Source organism: Portunus trituberculatus, chromosome 43 (assembly GCF_017591435.1).
Source record: "Portunus trituberculatus isolate SZX2019 chromosome 43, ASM1759143v1, whole genome shotgun sequence".
NCBI lineage: Eukaryota > Metazoa > Arthropoda > Malacostraca > Decapoda > Portunidae > Portunus > Portunus trituberculatus.
The window spans coordinates 3,076,671-3,091,670 of NC_059297.1; the positions used below are offsets into that span (position 1 = coordinate 3,076,671).

The following is a 15,000-nucleotide window of genomic DNA, read 5'->3' on the forward strand; positions in this document are numbered from 1 at the left end:
TGCCTGTCACCGCCTCATGCTACCCGCACCCGCCTGCTACTACTGCTACAACAGCATTCCCCTTCACCCTCCCCCCCTCTGGCCCGCCCGTCCATTGCCTGTCTCCAAGTGACACATGAAGTGTATGTAGTACGCAAATGATAACCACTTTCAGTTCATCTAAGAAAAATTTTATACGGAGACGCCCCTCCTCTCTCTCTCTCTCTCTCTCTCTCTCTCTCTCTCTCTCTCTCTCTCTCTCGTGCTTACAATCTCCATTTGTTATTGCTTTCTAAAACCTACGTATCTTTAGTTGTCTCTCGTTGCTACGAGAACGTGAAGGTACTCGTACATAACCAGCCTGACAGTGTGTGCCGTGCCGCCTTTCGTGAAGTGACTCGGCCCGACATCGCTGCCTCAACTCAGTGGCGTGACCAGCGGCGGCCGAGGAAGTATTGGAGGCCCTTAGGGTTTGGCCAAAGTAAACAAACAGTCCCCGACCCACATGTGGTTCATCGTGTGTGTGAGCCGCGTGAGGGTTAAAATGGAGAGGCAGGGCGCGCCGCCGTTAACCCGATAGGAAACAAAGCTCAGAAGTCTAGTAACAACACACTCTTGTCCCTAGTACTCAGAATTTTCTTTAGTTTGAAATCCCCTGATGCGCCGAGACTCTATCGCTTGTCAGGTTTGTAAAGAGACATGCAGAGAGCAGATCAGGAGAGTTCAGGCTGCGGGAAAACGTTAAGAAGAGTGGAAGCGAATGCAACGGTAGCAGGTGACTTGACTTCTGACAACGACTCTACGACTGCAGACATTGTAGTTCACACTCGTGAAAAGTGTACGGCATTCATCAAATATCTGGCCACTTCATGACGCTTGTGCTGAAGCTTCCGTTACCGCTGAGCCTCACACACGAGAGACGCCACGCAAACCTCGTCCCGATATGGCCCCCGCATCACCGACCTCACTAATGGAGCGATAAATTACCTGACATTCCAACCTGCGAGTGATAAATCTGACTGTCGAGAATTGGAGTTACGGGGGAAAGTGGTGATTAAAAGTTATCTGTCATATTACGCTTCCGTGTGATGCAATTAGGCAGCGGTTCCAGGCGCCGGGCGGGCAGGGCAGGGCACCACTGATGGGGAGGGGAAGGCGGAGGGACAAGGGGGAGAAGGGGGACGAGGGGAGTTCTAAATGAGGCTCAGTGTTACAACCAGCGAGGGGGAAGACCGTGGTGGAGAGGGGCGAGGGGACATGCGAGTTACATGAGCGAGGCAGCGAGTGGGAGGAATGGTAAGGGTGAGGGGACGCGAGCTACATGGGAGAGACGGCAGGTGGGACTGGCGGGAGGGGAAAGGGGACACGAGGCTCAAACATGGGAGAGCGAGCAGGTGAGGGAACGAGGGAGGCAATAGAGGGAGAGGAAGGGAAAGGTTGAACAAGGGAACGCTTCAGAGAGAGAAAGAGAGAGAGAGAGAGAGAGAGAGAGAGAGAGAGAGAGAGAGAGAGAGAGAGAGAGAGAGAGAGAGAGAGAGAGAGAGAGAGAGAGAGAATCACAAAATTCCATAAATCCTAGCTGTTTTGTTTCCACTATAGATTATTTGGTTGCCTTGTGTGTTGGTGATACTTTATGACGCTTGTTAGAGTGAAGGAAGAGCAGGGTAAGAGCGTGACAGGTGGCTGGGCGTCCCTCCCTCCTGAGCGACGCGTGAAGACGGCTGGGCTCCCGCCAACCCGCCACACGCTCCTCACCAAAAAGACATTTCCAATATTTCATCAGAAAAGTTAGTCGCTGGTTATTTTGCTGTCATGCCATTCACCACAGGCTGGCTTGACGCTGTAACTTTCAGACCGCTGGAGTGCTTCACAATGTAATACTACATATACAACGTGATTTAGATCCAACCAATAATGTACATAACAGTTCCAGCGTGAGTGTGAGCACGGCCATGCAGGTAACACTCACCTGGTGGGCGGTGCCAGGTGAGGCGCCGCTGCTGCCTTCCGTAGCCCCGCACTTTGGGTCCACACGTCAAACCTCAGCGTCTATCAGGTAGTTAATCTCCCTCTGATTCTTATCTTATCAACAGCTGTGCTTTCAATATGCTGTGTCATATCAGTTCATTATGGAATTCGTTAAACAACACATTTATTCGAGAGACACAAGCTCATTTCTCTTGTCATGGGGCAACAAACAATGATTCACACTGATCTTCTCAAGTTGAAGCAAAGTTTATAGTTTTCGTCGAGAGCAGCAGCCCGACAGTGCCGTGTCCGACACACACAAACATGAATCAGCCTTGTACCAGGTCTGTCTGCACCAGTCACTCCTGTGAACACAAGCAGCAGCACCCTCACAACGGCGCATCCACCACAGCTTCACGACAGCCGTACAGAACCATGAGGGAGGGACACGACAGGCAGCGTCACCGCCACGCCGGGTCTTCTGCAGGACACTAGCGCGAGAGAGCGTCGGTGCCTGGCGTGGCGTCCAGTAGTGAACTGAGCGCTACGATCGATGGCAACTGTGCGGAGCTGCCTCCTGGCTCCCCTGTCCTAAATGTTCTTTTTATTTGCCACAACTTTAAAGAACCACCTACAGTGACGGTGGATGGCGATGCTTGTGTGAAACAAGAATATGTTCTCGTGCCACTCATGTTCAGATTCACAGCACAGGCCGCTGCTCCCCGGCGCGCCACTGCAGTACAGGAAGACTTCGCTCTTTGTTTATTGCTAATGAGTCCGGGATCTTCTTGGCATTAAAATTGCTTGTTACGACACAAGAGTTCGATGTTGTGGCTAAAACCTTTCGCCCCAACACCTCATGGGGGGTTGCGCCCTGTCTTCCCGTGTGGTAATTTACCTACGTGACCTGCGTCCCTGAGACCCTGCCGGCACTTTCGGGAGGGAGTCTGTGAAGGTCTCAAGATTATAATATTTTGTATGTCAAATGAGCCTCATCAAACCATAGAAATAAAGACCTAAGAAATTGTTGTTTTTGGCATCACTGTAAAGAAATCTCCACACACACACACACACACACACACCCGGTAGCTCAGTGGTTAGAGCGCTGGCTTCACAAGCCAGAGGACCGGGGTTCGATTCCCCGGCCGGGTGGAGATATTTGGGTGTGTCTCCTTTCACGTGTAGCCCCTGTTTACCTAGCAGTGAGTAGGTACGGGATGTAAATCGAGGAGTTGTGACCTTGTTGTCCCGGTGTGTGGTGTGTGCCTGGTCTCAGGCCTATCCCAAGATCGGAAATAATGAGCTCTGAGCTCGTTCCGTAGGGTAACGTCTGGCTGTCTCGTCAGAGACTGCAGCAGATCAAACAAACAGTGAAACACACACACACACACACACGAAAATCTTGCCGTTTTCACAGTGGCTACAATTACATGAGGTAGCGTGCCAGTACAGTGTCACTGAGGCTCCTGCGTGTGGTGTAAACTGATTCCCTCCAGAAGCATTTCCCACCGTCTCTTCCACTTATTTCCACACTACGAGGCCGCCACAGGGATGATACACTTCCCAGTACTAGACCTGCATTGGAAAAGTATATACTCTGTTGAAAATATCAGACTGGTGCTACAAGACCTCTATCACCGCTGTAAGATTTTTCTCTGACCACCAAAGGGGCGGCAGAGTTATGTCACAACGCCCAGCATACATTGATATAGTGCTGCAGTGCACATGGCGCGGACCCTTTGTCCCACCACCGCGGCATCAGGGTCCCTGTGGGTTTCCCCAAACACTGTTCTTTATTGATCGGTTTGCAAGGCAGGATTGCAAAATGCCGATACAACTAACTGCCATCACCCTCTACTAAACACACTCACCGCCAGTCAGCGGCTGTGCGTAATAACGTGTCACCATTCTAGTCGACGCTTCACGGAACAGATGAAAATGAAATTAATCCTCTTTCTCTCCACCCTCTCTCTCTCTCTCTCTCTCTCCACAAGAGTTTTCAACCATATGATTTTGTCGTTGGACGGGAGGAGGACATTCAAATAATGAAATCGTTCAATCATCTCAACTTAGTGCCCACCAACAGCCTAGTATTGGTGAAAACACTCAAAAGTTAACATAATTTCTAACAGCATTGAATAAAACAAGTGATGGAAGGTTGCGTCACATGATACTAGCACGATTCACTATGATGTGCTATTATAACCCGGGGTGTGGTGACAAGAGCGAGGGCAGAGGGAGAAGAACGGTTAGGAGGAGTGACATTGATGACGAAAGAAGTGAGACAGGTGGCAGTGATGATATGGGTGAGGTGACGCTCTCTCTCTCTCTCTCTCTCTCTCTCTCTCTCTCTCTCTCTCTCTCTCTCTCTCTCTCTCTCTCTCTCTATGTGCTTATCTATCTATCAATATATCTATCTATCTATCTATCTATCTATCTATTTATCTATCTGTCTGTCTATCTATCTATCTATCTATCTATCTATCTATCTATCTATCTATCTATCTATTTACCTATCTCCTGACAGAGAGAGAGAGAGAGAGAGAGAGAGAGAGAGAGAGAGAGAGAGAGAGAGAGAGAGCAGGTTTACACGTGACATGCCTTGTGCATATCATGCTTACCTTTACATTAAATATCAGTAGTATCAGCAGCAGCAACAGTAGTAGTAGTACTAGTAGTAGTAGTAGTAGTAGTAGTAGTAGTAGTAGTAGTAGTAGTAGTAGTAGTAGTAGTAGAGAAAATAGTAGTAACAGCATAAACAGTTACACATGAGAAGGAATACAGGAAAATCTACAGGCTGTTGTTAACGAGTATTTCCACCCCCGTCAGTGAAAAAGTCTACGGTTAGAGCGCACCGCATTTCACTAACTCTACGGCTATAAATTCCGAGTTTTCAAAGTTCTTTTCATGAATCTTGTGGTAATATATGATGTTTGCATTACTTGTGGTTGTTTAGGATATAAATAAGCATATTCACATTTTTTAAAGGCGTTTCAAAGATTTCCAAGGGGATGTCAAGGTTTATAGCAGTTTTTTTTAAATGTTTTTAAGTATTTTCACGAATTTTAACGGTAAATAACGAAGTTTTCGGTACTTACAATAATGTTAGATGATTTTATAAGGGTATATCTAAAGTTTAAAAGGGTGTTTCAATTGTTGACAATTGTTCTGTAAAGAGAGAGAGAGAGAGAGAGAGAGAGAGAGAGAGAGAGAGAGAGAGAGAGCTGTACAACATATTTATAATTCATCCAGATAAAGGATTTCTAGCTGTTTCTTACAACTATACAAAAGGGAAGCAGCACTTATGACCAGAAGAAGTAAAAATATAAAATGATCAAAACATTATAAACAGCAAAATTCAAGTTGTCATAAATGTTCCACTGTAATGCAAGTCACGTGATACGTATTCTCTTGCCTTAATATGCATGGAGGACATTGTTCTATTTACTACTATATATAAGAGAATATGAATATCTCACCTACTGGATGTGTGACTGCAACACTGAGCACTGAACAGCTCCCTGGGGTGTGCTGCAGTGTGAGTTTCTCTCCGGTGGTACGTACTGGGAACATGAAGCCGTTCCACACACCTGCAACAAAATGATATTCTATAAACATGGCCGACAAATGATGAAGAAAGGCAAGCTGATCAGACAAATTTTTCCTATTCTACTGGTTATTGGGAAGTCCTCACTCGCTCTTCTTCCTTGAGGTCATGCAGTGCACAATGTTTTACTCAGCTGGGAGGCAATGAAGCACTGCAAGGCATCAGGCAGACCACGACACAACACAAGAGGATGGACTAGAATAATGTTCTTCAAGAGACACAACTCGGTCAACAGTGTGCCTATCAGCCATGCATTGTGGCCTCAACACTGTTCTGCACACACCAGCACATGCAACGTCACTCTTAATATCAATTTGCCTAATCTCAGTGACCTCAGCAAGGTCTCCTCCATAGCCTGAAAATGCGGTCACCATGTGACAACACACTACACAATACACGTCACACTAGCAGTCTTGTCTCCAAAGCTACCCATGAAATTCCTATCTATCGCCGAAGGCAGGAAAGAAAGCCTGCAGCTATTGTATCCATGCACAGGGAAAAGGCTAGAGAGAAGTCATTGGCTGAGACCATGTTAGGATCCCTCATTGACACTGCCTCTTACTACTGGAATTCCACCAATGGTAGATATAGGACAAGACACACACACTGCATTACCATGTATAATGAAAGACAGGACACCAAACACACACACACACACACACACACACACACACACACACACACACACACACACACACACACACACACACACACTACAACTAGGTAAAATACACACACACACACACACACACACACACACACACACACACACACACACACACACACACACACACACACACAATACAATACAATACAACAATACAATACAATACAATACAACTAGGTAAATACAACTAGGTAAAATACACACACACACACACACACACACACACACACACACACACACACACACACACACACTCAGGTCTACATGTAGCAGTTCTTGCATGTGCATGAAAATATCTGCCTATTTCTACTTCTTATCTCCCACACTTAACTAATCTTTTAAAAGTTCTGTAATGACTCAGCACTAACAAACTGATTAATGCGTCTATTCTCTTCATCCACCACTTTTAGAATCAATTCCTTCCTATTTTTTTTTTTTTTTTCGAAAATATGACCTTCTCAATCTTTGTTTCTTTCTTGTTCTATACCCTGATTCCTGATTACCCTGAGCTTACTTTATCCTATGACAATCACATTCTTCTCTCTGCCTGTGACTGATGAAAGGTTATATATTTTTACCACATTTTATATTGGAATGGCCTTATTCTGTAACACTATGAAGAATTTGCCTGATCCGAGAGGATATTTCTTGACCAACCACCATTTAAGGCAGTAATTCTTTAACAGGAGTATATAATTATCTCTTGGGTCTATACTTCCTAGCTTTCCCCACACAAAAACCTCGCTCTCCCATAATGGCCAGGGATAGGAACCGAAAAAATAAAGGCCGAGCGACTCTTGATATTCTTATTTCTTTTACCCTTGTAGTATTTTCTTGCCTGCTCTTCATGTTTTATTAACCTGTTATAGTCCTTAATGTATTTATGATAAGACAAGCAACAAGCTATCTTTTGTACATCACAGTGGTTGGTTGAGGAAATACAAAGAACAGAGCGACTCTTAATATTCTTTTATCCTTGCAGTTTTTTTTCTCTGATCTTCTCTTCATGTTCTATTAACCTGTTAGTCCTTAATGTGTCTATAATTAGGCAAGCAACGAAGTATCTTTTTGTACATCACACTGGTTGGGTGGGAGAACACATACGTCGACTAGGACCGAACGATTCTTTTTCTTTATTTATTTATTCATTTTTACCCTTGTAGCCTTTTCTTATCTGCTCTTCATGTTCTATTAACCCGATAGTCCTTGATGTGCCTATAATCAGACAAACAACGAGGTATATTTTTATACATCACAGTGGTTGGATGGGGAACACATATGGACAAGGTGGAGATCAAGACACCTCCAGCCTCGCCACCACAACAAACGTTTGAAGCATGTCGGCGGTGAGACCATTGTAACTCTTTGCAGCACTAGTACATAAGGAAATAAGCAAGCTACAAAACCCCACTCACTGTATGGAAGTCCCTTACCATCAGATTCATACATAAATTAAGCCAATCTCGTTAAATCATTAGTGTACATGTCTTTAGTGTGTGTGGCGTGAGTGTCGCCTATATAGTCTGATTCTACATTTTCCCCCTACTGTTCTTTATCGGTAATTATTTGTAACACGTCCACGTTTCCTCACCCTCTCCCACCCCCACTCCAGCCTCAGACCGGCTTCAGGGCATGTGGGTAATCGTGGGTTTTGGATGGGGGTCATGTGAAATACCAGCAAAATGTTGGTGTTAAATGTCGACAGGAATTTTACTTAACCCCTTTCAGTACTGGGACACATATTTACCTTGAGATTAGACGATTTTATTAACTTTAGGAAGGACCTATGGAGGTCAGAAGGTTAATGGCTAGTCTTCACTATTCTAATCCCCTACCTAAGTTTCTGAAGCTGCATAAAATCGCCATAGTAAGTAGAATGAATATGGAAATGCTTCATGGTATTGAAGGGGTTAATATTCGGAATTCTTCTAATATAACCTATCCCCGCACCTCGCCCTCCTCGCTAGGGTATGTAAACCTAGCCTAACCTAACTGAATACCTCAAAAGTTGCACTGTTTTGTATTAACGGTGAGGTGAAGAGACTGTCAGAGTGATGTAGATGTGTACAGCTTTGCGGCATCATTAATAAACAAGTGGAACCTTATCTTTGTTATGTCTGTATATTGCATCTTGAATATTGCTGTTGCTAAATACCTCACATAGTGAATTTTTCCTGATTAAAACTGGCACTGTTCACTTCACCTCTTCCCGCTGAGTGGATATATTAACAAATGGCAGTGACCTGCTATCAGAATGCCTGACCTGTCTCTAAAACAAAAGAAAACTAACTGAACTGAATGTGGAAAACTGTCATTGGTGGCCCCACAAGTGACAATTCTATAGACACCATGACATCCCAATATCCCACTACCTACACATCCCATTTATAAAAAAAAGATGACCATTTCAGTGTTTGCTCTTGAGTGGTGCACAGCTCGCTGGACTTAATTAAAAATCTAAAATTTCTCCCACACTACACTACACGTGTGCCACTCAATTTCTCTACATTCATGTCAAGGTTACTGACCCTTCCACGTAATATTTGGGTTTTGTGCTTGTATCTGATGCGACTGGATTAGAAAGCTTTACTAAAATTTTTAACAATTCATGAATATATAAGAAGTTTGCCCACTTTAAGCTTGCCTTAACTAGTCGAGGAAATTTTTTAAACACTACCAGAAAGAATCACTCCAAATAAATGTTCAAAATGTAAAGACAAATATTCACATCCAGTACTACATGTTTACTACTCAGCAAATGGAATGAATTACTTGAACATATAACAAATGCTATATCTACAGTAGCATTGGGAGATGTAACAATGCTGCATCTATAGTAGCATTAAAAAAAAAAAAAAAAAAAATATATATATATATATATATATATATATATATATATATATATATATATATATATATATATATATATATATATATAGGAAAGCAGGAAGCCAGTGGAAAATCCAGTACTTGTCAGTAACATTTATTCATGACGTTTAGCCCTCTTCAATAGGCATTTTCAAGCTACAAGGAGTACACATATTTAGTAAACATTAAAAGGTGTCATTAATAAAAATTTGCTATAAAATATTGCATGACAATTAAGAATACAACATGAGAACTAAGATCATTAAGAATACAAATTAAAACTAAAATAATAAAACAACTTACAAATATGAAAATAGAAACAACTATAATATACCTGTTGACTCAAGTGGACAGGTGAGAGAACAGGTATATTTTAGTTGTTTCTATTTTTATATTTTAAGTTGTTTTATTATTTTAGTTTTAATTTGTATTCTTAATGATCTTAGTTCTCATGTTGTATTCTTAATTGTCATGCAATATTTTATAGCAAATTTTATTATGACACCTTTTAATGTTTACTAAATATGTGCTGTAGCTTGAAAATGCCCATTGAAGAGGGCAAACGTCATGAATAAATGTTACTGACAAGTACTGATTTTGGCTTCTGCTTTCCTTGATATTAAACAAGGCGAACTTCTTTGTATATATATATATATATATATATATATATATATATATATATATATATATATATATATATATATATATATATATATATATATCTGACTAACAAATTCTGATGGGTATGTGAAAACAATAGGATTTGTATAGATCAAACACACAACCTCTTGACATCATCTTATTACCTGTAATTCTTGATATTCAGCTCCACTGATTACTGAAAGATAATGTCTTGTTACTATCAAGTTTTAGTATGTCAGTTAAATAATGAGTTAATTTTCCTTTACACAACAGCAGCAACAGCAACAGCAGCAGCACCACCACCAACAGCAACAGCAATCTGGAGGAGAGAGAAGAGAGGGAGGGGCTCGAGATGGGGAACAAAAAGATAAGAAGAGGAAGGAATCCATCCTTGATCTCAGCAAGTACTTGGACAAAGCCATCAGGGTTAAATTCTCTGGAGGGCGAGAGGCCTCAGGAATTCTGAAGGGTTTTGACCAGCTGCTGAACCTAGTGCTGGACAACACCATAGAGTACCTCAGAGGTGGGACATCACAGCTAGTGCATTAATATCACAGTTGGCATTAACCCTCCCCAATCCAACCCAATCCCCTGACCCCCCTCCCCAAAAATGCTTTTTGTATGTTCATGTAAAAGTTTTAATTTATATCATATTGATAAATAAGGTCTATATGGTCTATATACTATGTATAGATTGGTCCTTACTTGATGAAGCTGCTTTCCTCTCTATATGTGTTTTTAACAAAAGCAACACTTTTTTTTTTTTTTTTTTATGGCAGCTGTCACTGTCCACCTCCACATCCCTCTCTCCATCTTTCATGCTTCTTACACCGCCTTCATACACACACACACACAGAGAGAGAGAGAGAGAGAGAGAGAGAGAGAGAGAGAGAGAGAGAGAATTGAGGTGAGAGGGAGGATATGAGAAGATAGAAGAGAAGGGAGTGGGGGTGGTGAGGCAGGCATGGAGTGGAGTTGGTTAAGGAGGTGTAGCCTAATTGACACATCTTGACTTCTGGCCCATGATATCTGCCTATTAAAATCCTTTGAATTGACATGTGGTTTTAGCTAAATATTAGTGTATGAAGGCTGTTTCATCAAGCAGAGAGCCATCTCTATAAAGTATACATAAAAAAAATAGCTGGGTATAATGGTGTTTGCTCTTGTTGACCAGATCCTGACGATCCCTACAAGCTGACCGAGGACACTAAGGAGCGTGGTTTGGTGGTGTGTCGAGGCACAGCAGTGGTGCTGATCTGCCCCATGGATGGCTGTGAGGCCATTGCTAACCCTTTCATTCAGCAGGACACATAGTCGCTTGTCCAATAAGTGAAGGGTGGAGGATTATTGAGATGTGCAAGGTCTCATATCACAAAGTGTGTGGCTGTCATACAGTTGTAAGGAAACTATTCAATTGGTTTTGATTTAGCATGTTTTCTTGGTTATTGAACACATTAAGTTGTGTTTATTTTCAGTCAGAAATGTTTTTTTTTTTTATGTCAGTTGATATACAAGATGATTTCAAGTATGACATGATGTAATGAATTTGACTATTACTGTGTTCTGATGTGGTGATCTTGTATGAAAATTAAGAATTCCAGACAGCAGATATGTGATGGTACTTATTAACCTTATTATAGAAGTGTACTACAGGAGTCAGTCTGCCATTGTAATGTGCTATGCAACCTTTGGGGGCCAAGGAATCCTCAGATGCACAGATTTTAACTTTAGCCCCAGTCTGAGATTAAGAAAGGCATACAATTAAGGTAACTTCCCAAATAGTAAAAACAAAGCATATCACTAGGAGGCACTGTTCTGGTCTGGCCTCCCAGTGTATAAAGTTTGGAGTTCAATATCAAAATGAATATGTACTCCAAGATGCATGGTATCCAAAGGCATGACGAAACATTGTAATGTAGAAGGTGATAAATGACATAACTACTACAGGAGCATATAATTTATTTGTGCTTCAATACTGTCAATTACTAAGTGGTGAGAATCTTCTGCAAAACATTTAATTGCCCTGATATATGTTACCAATCACATCCCTAATCAAGTTTTCATTAAGTTAGAACAATATGCTCATAAGAAACAGTTTTATATTAAAAAGTATCTTTCAAATCACTGAACATTAGCAAATCCCCTGCTTCTCTTTCAATTACCATTCCATAAAACCTAGAGCCAGAAAAGGGTAAGTGGAAAATTCATATATAAAGATACTGAAACTATTACCGTGTCCCTTTAAAGTCCTTAAGAAATGTGCTAATGTTTATACAATAACAGTTAAGCTATCAATGGCTGCCCAAAAAATAGAGATTCTTTGACCATTGGAAACCTTTGAAAATACAACATACAATATACATCAATATAAATATAAAAGTGCAGCATTGTTAGCTTCATAACCCAAGCCTTTGAAAAGCTTTGTATGCTGAAGATTATGTTTTAAAGAATGTTACTTGGTACACAAAATTCATTGTAGCAGAACAACATGCAAGCTTCCCAGTTTAGATACTGATACATTGTGCTGCTAAATTAGAAGAAATATCTACTTTAGAAGAAATATTTCTCTAAACATTATTTTGTGCTGGTGTGGTCAGTTATTGCCTCTTAAACTCCATCTTGGCCTAACAATTTTCCTCTAGACACATTAGACCTTTGAGTGCTTATATGACTCATTACTTCATTTGCATTATTTAAAATAATTACAAAAAGTATAGATGAAAAAAGCTACTAACAGGTTTAAGCCTTTTGTTGTCTGTGGCGTTTCTTGAAATAGAGTCAACTGCAACCAAAGGGTAGATCTAGTTCTCTTGAGAAAAAAATAACTGATTCTTAAGGGCAAGTTTCCATTCTATACTACCTTCAAGGGGCTAGATTTAAAAAAAAAAATGACATTGCACTTGAGCACCAGAGCTATTCTTAGTTTTATTTCAGCAAAAGTATCTTGAGGTAGTGGTTTAAGAACTAACCTAAACCCTCACTTCATTCCTAGACTGGCTAATATCATTCTTGAACGGCCTCCCTTTGAGATAGACATACATCACTCAATCAACCCTCTTACTGCTACGGTGGCCTGCATTAATGTTCAAGGCATTGTGAAAAAAATTATTCATGGACCAAAAAAAAAAAAAAAAAATAAATAAATAAATAAATAAAAAACAAAACATAAATAAATAAAAATAAATAAATAAATAATTATAAATAAAGAAATAAAATAAAATACATAAATGAATACATAAATAGAATATATAATAAAATAAAAATAAATAAATAAAAAAAATAAATAAAGTGAAAAAATAAGTAAATAAATATAAAAATAGGGAAATCAATTTGGTCTCTTTTAGAACACAACTATTAAAAATAAACCTAAGAGAAAATGTAACCAAAAAGTTGTTGAATTTTTTTTCACTAATGACAACAAAAGATGTCCACACAAGCAACAACATCAGCAACAACACCTGAGCTGGTTACCAAAAGCTGCTCCCAGAGGACACTAGTGTTTGTATTCTGAAATGCCTTGGTCTCTAACAAGGATTATTTTCACAGGCCTCAGAGATGATTAGTTCAGTTTTCAAGGGTGTCTTTCTTCCAACAGCAATGCAGCATGCTAGGCAAAAATATTGCTGTAATTATTAAAACATAAGATTTTGAAATGTTTGAGATTATGGTCCTAACCTTCTGATGCACTATAACCTTTCACTGTTTTGATTTACTATTTTTTTAAATATTTTGATTTAGACACAGGAATGGCTAAACTTTACGACAATACTGGAATTGGTTTGGATAATGCATACAAGTACATAGATAAAAAAAGCATGATAACAGTATCTTAAGAGTAGAAACATTAGGATAAACAATATATATTCAAGGCTGAAAACACCTCTAATCTTCACCAAAACAATCATAAACATATATATTTCTATGATATAGCATTTTATTAATAAAATCTAAATTCTATCTATATTTAATTGAATCAGTAAAAAAATCTAGCAATTACAAAAATATTGACATGTTACATGAATCACTGGAATGCAATGAAAGGCACAGACACACACTCAGTATTCCCTCAATCTGTGCCTTGCCAGAGAGAGAGAGAGAGAGAGAGAGAGAGAGAGAGAGAGAGAGGAGAGGAGAGGAGAGGAGAGGAGAGGAGAGGAGAGAGAGAGAGAGAGAGAGAGAGAGAGAGAGAGAGAGAGAGAGAGAGAGAGAGAGAGAGAGTGAGTGAGTTCAAAGTCATATTAGTCAAGTTACGACTCTTCAAAGATCACCACCTAAAATCCTCCCTCAGTGAGCTCACTATTGGTAGAGTATTCCATTCTTTCCCAATAAAGGTGGAAAAGATAAAAGTCAATGTCAAACAGCAATGCTTATAGCACATTACCTTCACATTAGCTTCAATGATTTTTTTAGACCATTGAAATAAATTTGGAAAACAAACAACCTCAAGGTTAACAATTTTTTTTGGTGATTGATAGACAAGATTAAAATTCCTCATAAAGAAATAAAAAAAACCTGTAAGTCATGGTTGAGTAAATTACAAAGCTCATTCCACTCTTTCATATTTTATCTCAATCTTAAGTGCTCTAATCTGAATTCTTTATAAAACCAGTCAACTGATGAATTCTTGGCATATCATGGAACTCAAAATTGAAAGAAAATGCAAAATACATTAGAAATGAGTGCAGATCACATATGATCATGACTGTACAGGCAAGATATCACTACATTTTGCAAGTCTAAACTTTGTACACTTATTTGGGTTTTGTATAAAATAAGTACATAGCAATAACATTATCATCATTCTTTCTTCAGAGAAAGAGTCTTAATATTAACATATCCTTGCAGCCTTGAGTTTCTGCTATGAAAGATTCAGTTACTGGTCTGTCTTATTGTGGTGCTCTACTTGAGACATCACAGAAATTATGAAGAATTGATAGGAAGGAAGGATAAATTAGCTACAACATATTTTGATGGGGAGGGAACTTTTGTCAGAACATGTAAAAATCCAAGCTCAATACTTTAATCATCAGACAAAAAATTATCACCACGGCCTTGACTGCCATGTCAATAAATGATTGAAGATTACAGCATTCCATATTATTAATGTGTAGGTGATGGTGACGGTAGTGCTACCTTGTCCAAGGCTCCAGTATATGGAGTAATGTAACTATTTTCTTTCTCTACAACGTTCTATCTTCACAGTAAAATAAGTACTAGTAACAGGTTATTAGTAGCCTTCAAGGTTGGGTGGAACTAAGAGTGGACAGCC

The 15,000-nt window shown here is 40.0% G+C and overlaps 2 protein-coding genes across 3 annotated transcripts in view; one reads left to right on the top strand and one right to left on the bottom strand.

Annotated features, from left to right (window-relative positions):
- The window catches only part of LOC123517919 (WSCD family member AAEL009094-like), a 64,074-nt gene extending 61,603 nt beyond the window's left edge, over positions 1 to 2,471 (bottom strand). Inside the window, exon 1 of the mRNA XM_045278380.1 lies at positions 1,949 to 2,471. The gene's annotated coding sequence lies outside the window, so the exon portion shown is untranslated. The remainder of the gene's footprint in view (positions 1 to 1,948) is intronic.
- Positions 2,472 to 7,429: 4,958 nt separating this feature from the next.
- On the top strand, positions 7,430 to 11,342 carry LOC123517920 (U6 snRNA-associated Sm-like protein LSm7). 2 transcript variants are annotated; one of them, XM_045278384.1, is made up of 3 exons: positions 7,430 to 7,567; positions 10,002 to 10,254; positions 10,906 to 11,342. In XM_045278384.1, exons 1-3 carry the CDS (start codon positions 7,559 to 7,561, stop codon positions 11,043 to 11,045), a joined length of 402 nt encoding a protein of 133 aa, XP_045134319.1. In that variant the 5' UTR covers positions 7,430 to 7,558; the 3' UTR covers positions 11,046 to 11,342. The 2 variants fall into 2 exon arrangements, with proteins under 2 accessions (XP_045134319.1, XP_045134320.1); XM_045278385.1 differs by having other exon boundaries at positions 7,544 to 7,567; positions 10,005 to 10,254.
- The last annotated feature ends 3,658 nt before the right edge of the window (positions 11,343 to 15,000 follow it).

Excerpts from the sequence above, each read along its gene's own strand:
- LOC123517920 (XM_045278384.1), top strand. Across the intron at positions 10,255-10,905 it reads CACCATAGAGTACCTCAGAG|ATCCTGACGATCCCTACAAG; the intron begins GTGGGACATCAC and ends CTTGTTGACCAG.